The sequence below is a fragment of the Lepisosteus oculatus genome, chromosome 9, assembly GCF_040954835.1.
Source record: "Lepisosteus oculatus isolate fLepOcu1 chromosome 9, fLepOcu1.hap2, whole genome shotgun sequence".
NCBI lineage: Eukaryota > Metazoa > Chordata > Actinopteri > Semionotiformes > Lepisosteidae > Lepisosteus > Lepisosteus oculatus.
In genome coordinates, this window is record NC_090704.1 from 806,994 (window position 1) to 825,691 (window position 18,698).

At 44.9% G+C, this 18,698-nt stretch overlaps 1 protein-coding gene across 2 annotated transcripts; it reads left to right on the top strand.

Moving 5' to 3' along the window:
• Window positions 1-616: 616 nt before the first annotated feature.
• Window positions 617-14,718, top strand: lmo4b (LIM domain only 4b). 2 transcript variants are annotated; one of them, XM_015355279.2, is made up of 5 exons: window positions 617-1,155; window positions 3,579-3,824; window positions 10,341-10,437; window positions 11,360-11,515; window positions 14,474-14,718. In XM_015355279.2, exons 2-5 carry the CDS (start codon window positions 3,589-3,591, stop codon window positions 14,480-14,482), a joined length of 498 nt encoding a protein of 165 aa, XP_015210765.1. In that variant the 5' UTR covers window positions 617-1,155; window positions 3,579-3,588; the 3' UTR covers window positions 14,483-14,718. The 2 variants fall into 2 exon arrangements, with proteins under 2 accessions (XP_015210765.1, XP_015210766.1); XM_015355280.2 differs by lacking the exon at window positions 617-1,155 and adding an exon at window positions 1,965-2,050.
• Window positions 14,719-18,698: the final 3,980 nt, after the last annotated feature.

An 18,698-nucleotide genomic window follows, 5' to 3' on the forward strand; every position in this document is an offset into this window, starting at 1 on the left:
TGACCACCTGAAAGCGGTGTCTGCTGCCTTGCGCTCAAGCGAGTGTACTTGGACGTGGGAAGGTAACTTATTAAAGTACGAACTCGAGATTCGTTTCAAAGCCTTCGTGGGATAGGGCAGACACGTCGAATGGCAGAAGAAAAATAAGGTTCATACGTGAAGCCTTAAGAAGTATTTTATTGGCATCTTCCCCTTTTGGCAGTTACATGAAATGGACCTACCGGTACCCGGTACCGGGACGGCCGGGGGCCCGGAGACGAATCTTTGCTGGCGGCAGCAGACCAGAACTCCGACGCACACATCCAGCTAACACGCAGGGCGCGGCGCTGTACAATCTGTTAAAAACTCCCCGTTTGTTGGTACACACTGCACTTGCCAAAATTAAAAGCGGAACACAGAAGTCGTTCGAAACGGGGAGAAGAAGGCTTGAAAATATTTTCCCCAGCATAAAAGTTTTATTTGGACCCGGGCTGCGTGTGCTCTGCGCCTGGCTCGGGGCGTGTGCGGCTCCTGTCGCTGCGCACGGCCAGGGGCCGCTCCGAGCCCGGACTGCTGTTCCCTTCCCTCACTCGTCTCCTCCGAGTCTCTTTCGCATCCTCCTGATTGGGCGGCTCAGTTATTCCGCCTGAATGGGCCGCAACGACATTGGCCGGCCGTGGATTCGCGTCATCCTGCCCGAAGACGTGTACTCGGGGTTTTCGTCCTGTCACAAACACATGTAGAGCAGAGCAGCACCGGAGACGGCACGGCTAGAGCCAACTCGTTAGATTTACTCGCAGAACGCCGAGCTGCAGCCACAAAGATCCGCTTTAATATACGGAGATCATTAACTGCGCATTTCAGAGCATTTTCTCAAGGACATTCCTCTCTCGCTTTCTGAATCGAGTCAGTGGAAATACAATCTGAAAACTCCATTTGCTTTACTTAATTTACAGTCGTCCATAGCAGAGCGTTATTCCAAAAGGACTTGAACTGCGCCTTTTCTGATTCTCGGACTAGTGCGCCGAATTTTCTAGTTTTTTTTTTTACATTCCACAGCGCGAAAACACCCCCCGATTTACCGGAACCAATCTGTGAACCAAAATAAGAAATTGTCTTCAGAGATCGGCGAACCTACAAACAGTTCAACCGTCACAGTACAACGAGACAAAAGAGGTAGGTATGTTTTTTTCGTTCTGGGATTCTCAGCCCAGCGGCACTTGGTGTACTTTTGATAAAATGTGACATTTTCGAGGTGCAGCTGCAAGATGTAACAGTTTCTGGCGACGCTGGGCTGTGTTAGAAACATGACGAGAACAGGCAGTAGCACGAGTATTAACTGTTTGCAATTCGGGGGGAAGAAGAAATAACCTACTTTCTTTCTGGACGTGCAGTACGGATCACAGGCGCACGCGAATGACGGGGCGGGTGATCCGGTACCGTTCGCTCTGGAGCTCGACCGCGCTCTGCCCCTCCGTCCCCCGGATGAGGACAGGAGACTAAATTGCATTTCCTCACCAGACGCAGCAATTTAAGCTTACCATTCCCAGCGATCTTTCACTCGCTCACCATTAACACGGCAGCGGTGCCTGGTGAAAACGGGCACTATTTTGCCTGCAGCTCCCTGATCTCTTTTCTGTTTCACCGACTCCATCTCGGCACATCAATTGCCCGGCCGTGTAATTACTAGAGTAAGCCTATTTAAGTTAAAAGCTTTTTTTTTAACTCGGAATGTAACTTGACGAGGGCCCGTCCTTATATTATCTAGGGACTCGCTCTCCGTCCAGTCCTTTGATTCATCCCCTTTAGATCTAATCAGCGAACGTATTGCCTCTCCTTAAGACTCTGGACTAATGGGCTTCTGAAAGGTTTGCTCAGTGCAGCGCTTTTCTCGCCCCCTGTCCCCTCCTTCGCTTCTAATTACTGTACCTTTCAGCACAGATTTGGCTTAGCCCGCGATGAAGTCCGTCTGCCGAAACGGGGGAGGATTAAAAATTAAAAGACATTAGCCGAGGAGTGAAACAAGCAGCACGCATCGAATACGCACTCAATAGCGCACGTAGCCAATAAGGTGAGAGATAAATTGTGGAGCGTGTCCCGGGAATGAAAGTATTGGAGACCAGGAATTTCAAAGAACACATAGCACAAGGAGCAGAATATCGTTTGTAATAGTGTCGCCCCCACGTCATGATCCCACGGACACGCATGTGTAGATTACTTCGGGTATATTATACACGGTGGGGTCTGTTTTCATGTTGAACTATTAACGACCATTGGAGCGTGGGTTAAAATCCTCAGGCAATTAACTTTTTAATTTACAACTGTCAGTAAAAAATAACGCACTGTGCCCACATTAATGGTTTTACTATACAGTTTGTCATTTGCAACTTTTCTAGCTTTTTTTTTTAAATTAGCCGTTCTGTTTTCTCGCCGCCTTGCTTCTGTGAGGATACTTTTTTCCCTTGAAGGCTGCGCCTTGACCGGGGTGAAGAATTGCAGGGGGAAAATTGTTCAATTTAAAGACAATTTAGGCTGCCCAGCGAAAGCCGGTGCCTCTTTAATTGTTCTATCAACCAGAGTGTTATCAGTAAACAGCATTCATCTTGGAGGAACCGAGAGTCAACCGCAGCATTCAGATGAGCGATCAAGGACAGATTAGAGAGAAAGAGTGGTCTAAATGTGTTTGCAGAACAGGTTAAACATCCCTGCTTAAAGCTGCGGGATGTATTTATACCTGCGTCTCCAATCCCGAAGCAATCAGAGACACACTGATAAAATCCCAGGGAAATGGCACCGAATTGAAAGATGAACGTCTCCGGACGGGGAGGCTTTAGACTAGAAGCCGAAAATATGTTCTTAGCCCTGTCAGTTTTAAAGTTGTTTGTAATTAGCTTAACAGGTTCGACATCTGTCTCCAAGGGCTGTGGAATGAAAAGCCTTACAGTTTCCCCAGCCTAGGTAATGAGGTGTCGTGTTCAAACAGGCTGATGACGAGCGGTCCTCATTTTCCCTTTAATGTCTTTACTTTGGTAAACCCACATTTCCCTTAAAACGCCAGGAAATACTAACCAGTCAAAATAACCGATTCAATGGGGACTTGTGTTAAGTGTGTGACCGTCACCTTTGGTTTTGCATGTTTCAATGATGCACAGAAGCTTTCCCTCTAATGGGGTTGTTTGGAAGCTCAGCCCCAAAGAACAGCTTCTGCCGGCAGGGTGGCTTCAGGTGCGCTGAAGGAGTGTAAACGTGGAAGTGCCTTGTGACCTGTAGTGGGATAGAACGCTTTTTTCCTCAGTGATTCGTCTCGTAACTTCGAGCTCGTGTCCCCCTGGACCGCCCTGCTAGACGTCCTCGAGGCGGTGGCGTTCTTCTGAAATCTGTGTGGGGGTCCGGGGCCCAAGTGAGCGCAGAGCCGCGGCAGGGAAACTGACGTCAGGTGTGTCGGTCGGCTCGGCGCCAGACAAGATGGTGGCCCTTGCCGAGCTCCGGGTGGAGCAGAGCAAGCAGGTCCCGAGGGGGTAGCGTCTACAGTAGGTGTTTTTTGCCATCTCTTGCCTCCTTTCAAACCCTCAGTTGTGTGTTTTTCCCCTTTTGCACAGAACGGAGACCATGGTGAACCCCGGTAGCAGTGCCCAGCCGCCCCCCGTGGGAGCGGGGTCTCTCTCCTGGAAGAAGTGCGCGGGGTGTGGGGGCAAGATTGCAGACCGCTTCCTGCTGTATACCATGGACAGCTACTGGCACAGCAGGTGTCTCAAGTGCTCCTACTGCCAGGCGCAGCTGGGAGAGATCGGCACGTCCTGCTACACCAAAAGCGGCATGATACTCTGCAGAAACGACTACATCAGGTAGGTCTGAGTGGGCCGGTGGCGTGGGGACGCAGGGACCCGGCCCTCATGCGGTGTGCGCCAAGCAGCCGCTGGGCAAAACGCATTCAGTCTGCGTGATTGCGGGGGTGGTGGTGTCGGCTAAGACTTTGTTTTCAATGCTGTTGTTTAAGGGGAACCCGAAACCTTGCAGATCACATTTAAAATCAACTGAACTGAGAACAAAAATAACGCTGACAGAAATCGCAGATCTGAAGAGAAAGTGTTTACATGACTTTGCATTGAGGAATTCCGAAGAATTCAAGCACAGGCTTCACTTGCAATTAGAAGCTAGAATATGAGGTCGAGGGGTAGATATGTGCTTCGTTTTATTGTTTTCTGATAATTTTATAAGTTATCCTTTTTAGGTAAAGTTTGAAATCTGTTGCAGATAAGAAGTTCCATTGCTGGCAATCAAGGATGGGAAGCAGCTGGAGTATCTGTAGTGTGCTGAGCTATTTCAAGGGCTGATCCAGGGGTCATGTTTTCTACAGAGGGCTGTGTCTCCACGCTGCCTGTGTGTCGTGTACATGGGTTTCAGCCTGGCTCGTGGGGAGGGAGAGCTGAAACCACTGGGGGATGTAAAGACAACAGAATCGGAGGAAGTAGCTTCGTGCTTCACAGACAGAAACGGCAGAATGTTTTATTTAAACTATTGGCAGCTATCCTTTTGAAAATTTAAAATTAAGAACACATTCTTTTAAAAAAAAAACAGACAACAGAAACAGGCTTCTGCTGAAATGACTCCATTCTTGTAAGTTCAAAATCATCAAACCAGTTAGCGTGCTCTTGTGTGTTTGGGGCAGCACATGTAACAAAATCAGAATTGGAACTGTTGGATTATTTACTCAAACAGCATCAACAAATAAACGTTAATTATTTTAGAATGATGACAGCCAGGGAGTGCAAGTCTTTACTCGTTAGATCTGCAGTCTAAAACATTAAGCACATTATAGGCAGAATGGCTGTTGTACAAGCAGCCTTCTTTAACAAGGACGGACCTTTGGAATTTCACCTTTCGCACTCACAGCCTGCACCCTGCGCCCACATATCCATTACAGGAAACCCGGGCGAAGGTGAAACTGGCTTTTAGAGGAAAAGGAAAATTAAACTGTAACCAAACTCACAGTGTCTGACGTTAAGCAAGGGCATTCAGAGCAGTTTTAGTTCATGCAAACACAAGATCGAAGTTGAGTGTGGAGCCGCTGAAATCTGTTGTTAGAAACCCACACACTTCTGACCTCAGTAATGCAAAACGTTAGAGAAACCAGACATTTGGTTATTTTTGCTGTTTTAACCCCGTTTGCTGTTGTGCTCCTCCAGTCAGCTAAATGGCATCAAATGCTTATGGGGAGGCATTCTTGAATGAAATGACAAAACTTGTTTGAGTGAGGCATATTAAATTAGAAACCCAAAAGGCACCTCATTAGTCCTATGGGGTGTGCTTGGTCTTGGAGGAATGTAAAACAGAGCACAATCTTTAGTTTTCTCTGTGTTCAGCTTCTCAAACCTGACTGTATCAAGCAACAAAAATGTTCATTTGAAAATACTGAGTTGATAACTTTTGTTTTCCTCTTTAAACATGTTGCCTAGAAATATAAATAAACTATTTGGATTCTAGTAGAATCTACCTGTTTTCGTATTTGTAATATTCTTTTCTGGTTTAGGCAAAACCTTGAAGAAGACACAGAATCTCTTTGTACATAAATCTATAGTTTATATAGATTACAGTGCATGTTTCTTATTTCCCGATGTTTGGTGCAGGTTCTGGTCAGCGGCTCAAGGTGACGTGGTGTCCTGCGCCCCAAGCACATTGGAAGAGCTGACATTTTAAGAGAGCAAACGCTCCCCTTAAAATCAGGCTAAGTCAATGGGGTACTTCGCCTGTAATGGGTCTAAACCTAATTAAACTTTGGAGGAAAAGTGGATATACCTTTCCACTTGTAATGGGAGTACAGTTAGAAAGAGAGTGGAGCTAAAAGAAGGTTGAGAGTCTGTGATGGTGAACACAGATAAAACAGGCTGACAGTGAGTCTACACAATTAAAAGCTGTAATTAGTGGCTCTTCCATTTTCTTTTAGTCCTGATGGGTTTTATCTAATGAGATCTGGTCCCTGGCTTGGAAATGCTTGGAATGACGTGTCCGAAATGAATGAGAGCCGCATCGCAAACAAAACATTTAATTAACAAAATTGGCTTTTGAGAGAGAGAGAGGGGATTATTACCAGGGCTAGTTGCATCCACACTTTAAAGGCACAGCATCATTTTTAATGCATTATTAAATTGCTCGTGTGATGTAAATGTAATTTCTCTAACCTTTATTTAGCTACACATATGCAATTTGGTGACTGATTGTGGTTCTTTGGCAAAATGCTTCAGCTCACGCTTCTAAAGAGAAATTTTAATGACCCCAGATTGTGTTACCTTTACTGCATCAAGGTAGCGATGGCAGATTTGGCAAAGACTGCTACAGTACAACATCCATAGTGCCCTACTAAACTGTCTGCATGGCAGCAACAGCAACAAACAGCAAACAGGCATTTTTTTTCCCGATACACGCACGTTTCAAACCCAGAAACTAGGAGCTTTAGGCTAGTTTCAGTGGTTTTGTATCATGTTATTACAACTTGAATATACATTTCCTTTCTAGACTATGAGAGGCACCAAGCAAGGGAATTAATTTTGCTGGTAATCATCTGGCTGCTAGATTCAGGGAATGCTGTCCCTTTAATTGAATAGGCTAGGTAATTAAATGGCACTTTTCCAATAGAACGTGCTAGGTAAATCTAATAGTTGGTTATTTAATATCACTTTGAAGTCTGCCCACTCAAGCACTATGACAGCGCAGGAGCATGTGAACTATTAGCTAGGAAAAACCAGGATCTCAAAAATTAATTAAATCGCATGCAATTTAGGGGAAACGTTTATCTTGATTTGTCATAACAGAATTAATTCAAGGCCTCCAATTCACTCGGGGCCAGATCTGTTACTCTGAATTAACCAAGCGTAATTTGGCGGATTTTTTCTCTCTCTCTCTCTGCCCTCCCCTCTCCTCGCTCTCTAATGCAGTACTTGCCATTATGCAAAAGCCCCTCTTAAGTATCAATATCTCCTAGTGCTTTTAAGGTGCTTTGGCTGCTGTTGTACCGAAGCATCTTTAATGGACTATGTTGCAGACATCATTAATGTATTGCTTTCTTACTATATTTAACGCTGCTGTTAAAGACACAACGTCTGTATTTGTAAAGCGTCCCCGTTCGAGCAATATTCCCTTATTAAACAGGCCTTTCCTGTACACGTCTGTGCAATGGTGAAGATGGTGGGGCTCACAGTTGCGAGGCCGTCGTGGTGAGCTTCTTCAGCGATACTCAGAAACGCATAAGAAAAACTCCCCATCTTCTTGTGGGTTAAAAATTGATTTCTGTCAAAAACAGAAAACCTTTATTTGTTGCCGTTTTAAAGCCGTCTCTTATTGGTCCTGATTGATCGGGAAGTCGTGTAGCTGAAAATCTAGCCGTCCTTATTGTGAGCACGAATCCGAAGAGCAGAAACTGAAACCAATTCTGTCATCGCAATTAAACAGTCCCCCGGCTTTAATTATCCCGACCTGGGGTATCTCTCCCCAATGCAGGAGTTCAGGAGAACGGAGCCCATTAGACTACAGCCTGAGACTGATAGCAACTTAATTGAGCACCTAAAGCCTCCAGCCTTTTAAATCAAATAGCATCCTGGACAATCCCCCGGCCAGATAATTAACTCCACGCATGTAGAAACCAAAGTGTGTGTGTGTACGTGTAGGGGCGTTGGGAGACAGACGTGGGGGGCTGATAAGGAATCAGATTGTGGGTTTTAACTCCCACCCCGCGCGCCTTCACCAAATGGATTGCAGCACTCGTAATGAAATGTCTTTATTTTGGGAGAGATCTAATCCCGGAATGTCATCATTTAATTCAGTTGACGATTAAAAAAAAATCCAAAACAATGGGCTACAGTTTAAACGATGAAGCAGTTCAAATAAACGGCGAGCTCTGTGCTGTAATAGACTTTGTAATACTTGGGAGAACCATGGCAAACGTTCAGACGACTACGAGGGGGGTAGCGTATTTTCAGTTCGGTATGTTCAGTTTCCCTGAGGCTCCTTGCACTGAGAAACTCGGGACGCGTTTCTGTGCAGGGATGTCCGCGGTACTTCTGCCGCACCTTACGTAGTGGGGAAAAAAAGCAGAGCCGTGTTAACAACGATATCAGCCCAGAAGGCCCGCTCATGACTATTAGTAAAAAAACATGTCTCCGAAAATCAGACTTGTAGTCCGACCCGTATTGCCGCCCATTGTATGTATGAAACGGAGCTGACAACGAACTTGCCTTTCAGCGGAGAGCCTGAGTGTGACCCTTTATTCAGCAGTTTATTGTAAGGCATAATGATTATGTTAGCGAAACTCTTTGGATTTCCTGATATGCTCTGTCAGCTTCATCTTTTTTTAAAAAGAATTGTTTAGCTGTGCGTGGAAAGCTCAGTGGTTTTGGGGTTAATCCATATTTTCCGTTTGCGAGTGCGGATAAACTTCAATGTTTGTCTTACTGCTTTCCCGTCATCAATAAATACATTACTGTAATAATACTTATTAATCTGCAGCCGCAAGGGCAGGTAGTCTTCCAGTTCTGCGACATGTCTGCAGTTATTCATTATTTCAGTTTTAAGTCATTCAACATTAATTATTATTCGGTAATAATAGAGGAAAATGAGATGTTCCGCTATCTTGGCAATGCTTTATGTTTAAAGTCTGTTTCTCAAGGAACAACAAATCGCATCGCTACCGTTTTAAAACCGGCCACGGCTGAATCGCCGCTCCTGTAGCAAAGGGAGTTTTGTGCCTCGGCCTTCTAATTTCGCAACAAAGTGTCGATGTGTCCTGGATCTCAAACTAATTAGTTTTGAAATGGAGTTTTGATTGAACTCTTCAAATCGATGCCGCTGCAAAATTTGTTTCTCGGGCTTCCTATTAAAAGCCATCTTAGGGGGCAGTTTTACTACTCTCTCTGTCGTTCTGTCGATACATTTAATAACAACTTACAGGCTGTTTTCAATAAAGCGGCGACAACACATTGCTACTTGGGACACGAGTCTCCTTTGCAAGATCAGCTCCTGCAGACGAAGACCCCTCTTTTAAACGAGAACGGGACGGGCTCTTTCGCATCACGGTTGAATTCAAATGTGCGATTTCATCAGAGGAGAGGTGCGTTATCATTAAAGTCGAGGCTGAGAGTGATTCAGACGTTCCGGTTTTACTCTTGAGAAAGATAACGTTGCAGCTGCACGTTAATGCCGTTTCCCTTCATTCTACACTCGCACACTTACATTGATATTACGGATGTAATGAATTAAAAAATGTTTTTAAAACACACGTCTTCGTTTAAATGTGTAGGCTAACGCTATACCGTCTCCCCTTTCATCCGTGTCAGACGCTGTGGTCTTATTTGATTGCATAGGAAAACTGCAGTGATAGAGCAAACACCCAGTGAGATATGATGACAAATGGGCCCAGATCCCAGTAAATTACTTTCTGCTCAAATCGAAATTTCATTCAGTTTGTTGCTAGCAGAGATGAAGTAATCTAAATTGTGGACTCAGAAGCCGATAGAGGGAAGTTGGAGCAAGCATTTCATTATCAAGAGGGAGAGAGAAGGTTAGGATGAAAGAGATGAGCAGAGGCAAACCTGAAGTGTTGACACCATGATTGAAAAGGTTAACCCATGCACATTATATATCAACCTGGATAGCAGAGTATTTCTAATGGAAACCCTGGCTCCGGTGGAGGTTTGCTGGAGTTCTAATGGCAAAAGCATGATGTCTCCTTAGATGTACAATCAAATCCTCTTAACTCTGATTGCTTGTGTTCCAGGTTATGATTAGGATGCAAAATGTATGTTAAAGGTAATACTCCATTCCAGTGGCAGAGCTGGGGACACAATATTTCTTCTTCTCCTCTCCCTCCCTAATATGTAAAATTTCAGCATTTCATTTTTTTCCATGCTTTAATCGTACAAGGCATGCAATCAATTCTATTGTCTTAACCAACAACCCAATCTAAATCCCAGCGTGCAATGAAAGTCATTGTGTATCGCAGAGGCTTAAGGCTGAGCTGATTTAAATGAAGGCAACGAGTATTTCTGTGAACTGTCAACTTGTTTCTCAGACCTTTTTTATGAGCACTATTGACTATATTTATTTTAGCACAAAACAGTTTTGAATTTAAGTGGGTATACTTTTTGTATTTTTAAAGACACAATATCTTTAACTAGAAAAAAAACCTCTTACAAGACAATCCTGACTACTGCTACTGAGTCTACATAGATGGATTCCAACTAAGCTGAAGCTAGTGGACATAAGGAATCAGTCCCTGTATCTTAACAACGAACAGCACTTATTTTTATGCTGTTCATGAGATTAATAGTCACTTTTTTAATGGGCTGTGTGACTGTGGCTGTGTCCTGCAGGTTATTTGGTAACAGCGGAGCATGCAGCGCGTGTGGGCAGTCCATCCCAGCCAGCGAGTTGGTCATGAGGGCACAAGGCAACGTCTACCACCTCAAGGTAATCCTGCATGCCCTCCTGACCTGAGCCTGCACTGAGGGAACCCCAGCATCCTTTCAGCCAGTTCCATCTGTAGTGGATTCTGTGAGATCTGTCTTTAATGTTTTACACCTGAAGGTCCAGCACGCTGTGTAGAAAAAAATTAAAAAGCCCGAGCTGCAGCACAGTTATTTGGGCTTATTTAATAATGTTAGAATAGAGTAGGAAAGAAGCTTTGCACAGTGTTTCTACTGGAGGGGCCCATAGGTCCAGTATGGAGATGCATGCTGGAACCCCTCGCGTGGCACCCCTGCCCAGAGAGCGGCTGGCCCTGTGTCACGAGCAGTGCTCCTGTCCTCCTCGCATGGCTCCCCCTGCCCAGAGAGCGGCTGGCCCTGCGTCACGAGCAGTGCTCCTGTCCTCCTCGCGTGGCTCCCCCTGCCCAGAGAGCGGCTGGCCCTGCGTCACGAGCAGTGCTCCTGTCCTCCTCGCGTGGCTCCCCCTGCCCAGAGAGCGGCTGGCCCTGCGTCACGAGCAGTGCTCCTGTCCTCCTCGCGTGGCTCCCCCTGCCCAGAGAGCGGCTGGCCCTGAGTCACGAGCAGTGCTCCTGTCCTCCTCGCGTGGCTCCCCCTGCCCAGAGAGCGGCTGGCCCTGCGTCACGAGCAGTGCTCATGTCCTCCTCGCGTGGCTCCCCCGTGCCCAGAGAGTGGCTGGCCCTGCGTCACGAGCAGTGCTCCTGTCCTCCTCGCGTGGCTCCCCCTGCCCAGAGAGCGGCTGGCCCTGCATCACGAGCAGTGCTCCTGTCCTCCTCGCGTGGCTCCCCCTGCCCAGAGAGCGGCTGGCCCTGTGTCACGAGCAGTGCTCCTGTCCTCCTCGCGTGGCTCCCCCTGCCCAGAGAGCGGCTGGCCCTGTGTCACGAGCAGTGCTCCTGTCCTCCTTGCAGTGCTTCACGTGCTCCACCTGCCGGAATCGCCTGGTGCCTGGAGACCGCTTTCACTACATCAACGGCAACTTGTTCTGCGAACACGACAGACCCACGGCTCTCATGAACGGCCATTTGAACTCCCTGCAGACCAACCCGTTACTGCCAGACCAGAAGGTAAGGACCTCCCTGTTCCTCCTCCGTCACGAGCGAACAGCACAGCATGTCCCCAGGACCTCGTTGGCACAAATCCGCTGGGTCATTGCTGGGTGGAAATCCTCCTCTCGGTTCAGGCTGTGTCTTCACATGGGTTTCTCTGAGGTCCTTTTCTCTTGCTCCAGAATAGTTAAGGAAAACATTGATCATTTTGAAAAAACAGTGTCCAGTGCTGCACACGAGACTGTGACACCGTGTTCCATCAGGCCCTGTTACTTTCACTTTAAAGGGCCTGTGGATGGTTTTAAATTGCTCTTCCGAGTGTATTTCGCAGCTCTAGAGGCCCAGAATGGCTTCTTGTTTAATTAAATGACACTACTGTTTAATGCCATTTTTTTTGGTGGGGGAGGAGGAGAACTGACACTGACACTGAAAGTTACTCCCATTTTTGCTTTTGCCTTAGAGGGGCTCTCTCTGTGTGCTGGGAGGGGGATGAGGGTTTAACATGCTGGGAGAGAGTTCGTGTGAGTGAAACACACATGGAATTAACTCGGCTTTTCAAATCCCAATTCCTTGGCAGGGTGGTATGTCTGTCCTCAACCTTTAAACTCGTCGTTGAAAAGTTACAACATACTTAATTTTGAGGCGTAAAGATGAGCGCAATTTGGTATTAGTGCAAACTAATTTGTAACAATTACTGTCAACCCTAAAATGAGAATACTGCAAATGCAAGTCTGGACCAGTTTAAGAAATGCACGGAGTCCCCTGCATAATTGTATTCACATCATATTTCACACTGATTATGTATTGATGACATTGATTCATTTACTCTTTACAGCACAACTCGCACGGATATTAAATCTTATTGACCAAAGATGAATTTTAATTTCAGATTGGTGATAGATTTTCCCATCACTGCTGATTGCCTGTTTGACTTTTTCATCATTAACGGAGGCAATCTCACTGCTGAGTTATTGCTCCGAAACAAAACGTGCGCACATCACTTGGTAATTCTTTATGGGTTTACAACAGGGAACTTTATTAATAATCTGTTTGAGGGACTGCACACAATAGCTTTTAGCTTTGAATTGCACTTTGACCATTGAACTCCGTTTTAAAATGTGTGGATCAGCAGCAGTGATGAAGAGAACGGCTTCTTTTCTGTTCCAGAATTTCTGTTTATGTTTATGTGGCTTTTCACCCACAGTGGATGGATAAAGTTCTCAACAAAAGTTTGTCGGTGCACTAAACAGTCGACTGCGCCTCTTTGTGTAATTATACACTTTCCCTGTCAAGAAAGAATGTTGAAAATGTTAGCAGGCTGAAGATCACCCTTCCAGCTAGGTGCAGCCTGAAAGGATCCCGAGCTCAGTGTTCTCTGGTGCTCGCTGACTGTAAGGCCCGAGGGACTGAATTCCGTAGCGCTGTCCCCCCATTAGCAGGAAAGTCATCCTACAAGTCAATGCAAAGAGCATCTAACATTCAAATTGAAAGCTTCTGCATTACCCTGCTTAATATTAAATGTCTGTTGCTTTCGTATTACAGTCGGTGTGGTAAATATGAAATCTCATTGTTTATTTATGTGCTAACATCTATTGTAGTGAAAACAGATGAATTATTTATGTTAAAATGCAATCAGAATATCGAGTGTGATGCTTTAATTATTGCAAGGCGAGAATTCTGCAGTATAAGTCACTGCCTCCTGCTCCCTGTTAAACCATAACCAAAAAAAGTGTTTATGTAATGGTACTGTGCAAAACAAAGTGTAATGATTACAATTATTGTACTGAGAATGTTTAGGGAATATAGATTCTTTTTCTCTTTAAGCTGAAACATAGCATCAGAAATCATGCCTGTGCAGTAGAATCCATTAAATAATGGTTATTGAAAGATGGTCTTCCTCATCGGTTTGACAAGACAGAAATAATTAACTACAGTAGCTAGTTCCCTTACTAGGCCAGTTTCAGTCACTCTTGTAACCCAATAAAAGACATAAAATCGGATGCACTTGGAAATGGAACAGTCCTACTAATATGGATATGAAGTATCTTACTCTGCTATTGTTTATATTATGTACAATTTCATGGTGACATAATTGGTGTTGTCTGTGTCCACAGCGGAGGACGTTTGATGCTCATTTATTAAGTAGGCTCTCTGGCTGCTCCCTAATCTCTTTGTTCAGGACAGACAAATTACCTTTCTCACACTGAGCTCCTGCTCTTGGGAATTAAACCTCACGGCCTCAGTCACTTTAATTAGCCTGAAAGTGGGGGTTTGCAATTACTAATAGACTTCAGCCTTTTAGTAAATTGAGGAAAGGGTGAAAAGAGAACTCCTTTACAATCGAAGCGAAAACAATGAAAAAGTTTTGAATGTGGCCAAAAAGCTTTGAAAGAGCGTTGTTATTGTCTCTGTGCTTTAATGTCTTCGTTCCATTGTAATCTAAACACCCCAGGTGAGCTGTGTTACAGTATTACTAAAATTACAGACAAAAAAGAGACATAAGTGTTTGTTAAAAGCAAAGCTAAGAAAATGGAAACCAAATTCCTTGGCCGACTTGATCAATAAATTAGGTCCAGCTGAAGTGCAACTCTCAAATGATGACGTGGCTTGAATTATGTTACCAGAAAGGTGTGCAGAGATAAACGTTAATAGCTCTGAAGGCCTGTTCATGCAAACGAGAACAGGACTGTTTGCCTTGAGAAGGCTGCTTTTTTGTGATTTGTCCGAGCACACGGCCACCCTCCCAACGCGCTTCAAATGAAACTGCATTCAGTTCTGCTGTTGCTCTGCGTCTTGCATCTTATTTCCACCCGAATTAAAGATTGTAGGCGGTTCGGGGGTGAAGGTGGTCTCTAGACTGTGTGCTGGGCAGAGAGAGGGTGTAGTTTTGGAACGACTGCGCAGAACGGTACTGGCTGTGGCGATGCCTGCGATCTCCATGTGACCACATTCCCCCCTCTCTCCTCTCTCCGGAAGGTCTGCTAAAGGGAAGGGAAGCTGTGCCCGGAAGCAGGACGCGTGCCTTCATTCCAGCCCTCGCCCATCCTCGCCAGGGGGTCCGACTCCCACCCCAGCTGCCCTCGCCATTGTACTCCCGCTCACTCTCCGCTGCCCCTGTGGGGCGCAGCCCTGCGCTCACATGACTGAGGAAGGGACATTAAGGACTCCATGAACCTGGACTAATGGGAGACTGTACAGAAAATGAGAGAGAGAGAGAGAGAGAAGAAAGCCCAACCTGAGGACATTCTGGGGAAAAAATGACAAATGAAGCTAATTAAGCACAGCTTTTCAAATCTGCATCACACCTCCGATACCAATTAGAGGGGGCACTGACCGCAGTTTCTCCCTTTCTTTTTTTCAACACCCCTTCTTTACAACCTTCTGTTTGCTCTTTCTAGATTTTAAGTGTTGTAAAGGGAATGTGTTTCAGTTTTTTGGAAAAAAAACAAAAAGACTATGGAATAAAAGGTCCGTGGCTTTTGTGGAGATCTTATCAAAAACACTTTTGGTGTACCTGTAAAATACCATGTATGTATGCATGTAAGTGTTCTGTGTCCCAGCGTGCCCATTCGCCAGTCCCACCCTCCACAGCAAACCCCACATCTGAGGCTCATAGCAGCTCATGTAGATTTTCACCAACCTATAATTGCTGAATGAAAAAGATAAATCTATTTGTGATATTTTCAGAGACATTTGCTCCAGTATGGTGTATTTAAGTAATAAAAGTTAAAAGAGAAATTACTTACCCTGCTTACTTTAATGCACAGGTGACTCACTTGATCCGAATCATACAAATGTGCTCAGCATTTTTCTGCACTGGATATATACTGCATTGCATGATGCGTATACCCCTTTTCAATGTATTCTGCACGCATGCATGCGTGTTCACCTGTGTCAAAGAGGGCTTGAGGCACAGGTAGTTTAAGCAGTTTTTCCCTTCCTCCTTTGTGGTTTCTTGGCAGCGTACATAACCAATCCGAAACTGTTTGGAAGGCCAGCGTGGTTTGGGGGGTATCGCTGCAGAGCCTCTTGAGGCTTTCCTCCCTGTGTGCCTCGCACTGCTCTTTAGAAAGTGCTGCATTGCGGTTGGTACCTCTATTACCCTCTGAAAGTGGATCCTTCTCTCCCATTTTGAGACCGCACATTGACAGGGCTGTCAGGGTTATAACGGATATCTGAATAATATTGAACCCTCGCACACTATAATCATCAATAGTAATAATGTGAGCTTAATTGAAAATCAGTAAACATAAAGATAGCATTTTTTCCAATTAACACATGCTATTCATCTGCCCAATAAGCAAACACAAATGGAGACAAAAATACCCTTTGAAGATTTAATTACCAGAGAAATAGGGGACATGGCTGTCATCATGGTAGGTAAATAAATGAAGTATTTTTTTATAAAAACAAATTAGCATGAGAATACAGAGCAGGTCTAATGAGGCACTGAGGCATTGCTTTCATGTTCGAACCAGCTTGGGAAGCACAGCAACAATGTTCTGTTCCTGTGATACATTACATGGGTGTTTTCAGCTGGGACCTGAGACATTGAATATTAATTTAACAGTGTTCTACATCTATAACTGATCACATTTACACCTGCGTTAACTGGTAACAGGTGAACTTAATCGGACCCAAGGAAATGTTTTAACTTGGCTGCACGCTGAAATTGCAGATCAGCTGTATTACTGAGAAAGGGTGACCTAACTAAGCATTTAAAACGCTTCCTTCTTCATTACAAATGTGCCGCGTTGCCACTGCTTTTTGCAGGCTCCCTTTCTCGGCTCCGGCTGCCCCTGGATTCCACAATGATTCCTGCCACTGTGGCTGTAGGGTCTGCAGAGGCTCCTGAGTCTGCTCGAGACGTCGCAGGTTGCTGTCGCTCGTGGGTTCTGGTCTGAGGAGCAAGGCTGTGATGGAGGATGCAGGGGGACCTCTCACTGGGAGTGTGCTGGCAGGGGAGGACTTGTTTCCTTCTGTAACTCTTCCACAGTCGGGGCAATTTTGACACTTGCTAACTGCTGCTAAAAGTGTTTACTGTAGTTACTGTGGTTTGAAACCAGCTGGAGCATTAAACTTCATGAAGCAATCGTGCAGCTATGAAAAGTTTAGTAACGTGTCCTTTAAGGATCAAAGTGTATGAAGTGAGAGTCCTTGACATTGAGCACAGCCCAGGATGGTTTAGAGTATTTTCCACGTCTGAAACACAAGACATACAGAGACAAAGGAAGTGCACACAGGCTGGTGAACTGTCAGAGCATCGTGCTCCTTTCCTCACCTTTGTCTCTGGCACAGGCTTTGTGCGAAGTGCTGTGGCCACACAGGCGTGGCAGTGCTCCCTTTTACTTCAAAAAGCAGACTCTTACTGGATTACAGCTGGAGCTCATCCAGTACTTGCAATGCATTATCCCTGGAGTATCTTAAATGGTACATCTAATGTTTACTATTTACCCAGTTGTGCAATGGCTGTGTTTTTTTTTGTCAAGCTGAAAGCTCAAGTGCACTAGTGATTCTGTTAGCAGTTACTGACCTCCGAACAGTGACTAGAAGTTAGATTAGTTATGTTTCCTCCACCTCTTTTATAAACCAGTAGGCTAATACATCTCTTACTGCTGCTGGAAAGGACTGCTGCTCTCCAAGACTCTGCCTTTGTCTGCAGTGCAATGCATAGAGCAATTTACTGGACTCTCCCTACAGGAATGAAGACTGTCCCACAGCAATCCTGTGCAGTGTAGTCCAGCAAAACCCAGCTCACTGCTGGTGACCGGATTTACAGACTGTTCCTCTGGGACCGGCTGCCCATCTTCACACTGGTGAGCGACTTGGCTTTCCACTGCACACACAGGAATACCTGGCAGTAGGTGTATCATAACCAAACTAGCTGACATGAGCCAATTGTATTTTATTTTTCTGATTTGCCGGACAGTTTAAAACATAAAAAGGTGTCTCTCTTCCTTATTTTAAAGGTTTTAGACTTTGCAGATGCATCTATTTATTGTTTGTTCACTCCCTTCCTCTTCTTCTAGAACATATCAAACCTTTTTCTCTCACTTAGTTTAACTAGATTTCATCTTTCTGTGAATACGATCCTAATGAACTATTGTAACACATTCTATTAATCTCCACTTATTTAGCAGAAAGCTCTAAAAGCACGTCTTTAGTTTCAAACCTATAAGATTACAAATGTCATTCGTGTTAGCATAATCCACATGCAAGCGATGGGGTCCTTGCTTTGATGTGCTAAACTGCAGAAGGGCTAATGGAGCCAAGACACAACAATGGAACTCTCTTAAATGGTATGTCTGCTTAAAGGAAAACACTTTCTGCAGAACCAGAGCCATTTCAGCCTAGACAATAGGGACTTGGTAATGGGGACACTTTGATATGGATGGATAGTTAATGGGAACACTTACTACAGCATTTTTTTCTAATGCAATGCAGTAAATACCCATGAAATGTGTTTTAGAAATGAAGCATGGAGCTCAAAGGTCTTTGCACCTTGTAAGAATTTGCAGGGTCCAACAAAGCAGTAAAATCACATAAACCCCTTTTTTCCTATTTGGAAACCTTAAACAAAAATGTGATTCCGTCAAGAGGTGGGGACAATTCTGAACAGTGACATGCTTGTAATCACTTGAATCGGTGGATTTCTTACACGAAAAGAACCAAAGGACTGAGAGTGAGAGAATCTGGCATCTATCTGTACTAAGTCCCAGCAATTTTAATAGACGAGCGTGCAGTTTTGTATTGTAGGTGTACTAGTGATTTTGTTAGCAGCTACTGAATGAGTAGAAGCTGACTTCTCAGTTTCCTAGCTGCGGTTTTTACGTCTCCCATAGCCCTCTCTCGGACGGTCTAAAACCCTTTTCTGACGAGTAACATTTCCCCCCATCTATTTTATAAACCAGTTTCTTCATTCAGTTCTCATTGCCGGAAAGGATTGTTGCCCTGCAACAATGTCCTGCCTTTGTTTTTTGAAAAAAAAAGAAAATAAAATCAAAGTGAACCTTTTCTTAAAAAATGTGGAATGCAAAGAGCCATGTGGAAGGCTTCTGGCACGGGGGAAAATCTGTTTGTGAGGCGCTGAAGGTTTAAGTGCAGTTTTGGCGATTTGCACTGTGAACACTCAGACACGATCAGGAGGGCAGGGATCTGGGCGCTGCCATGTGCTCGCCTGCCTGGGCCGCCTGTCTGGACT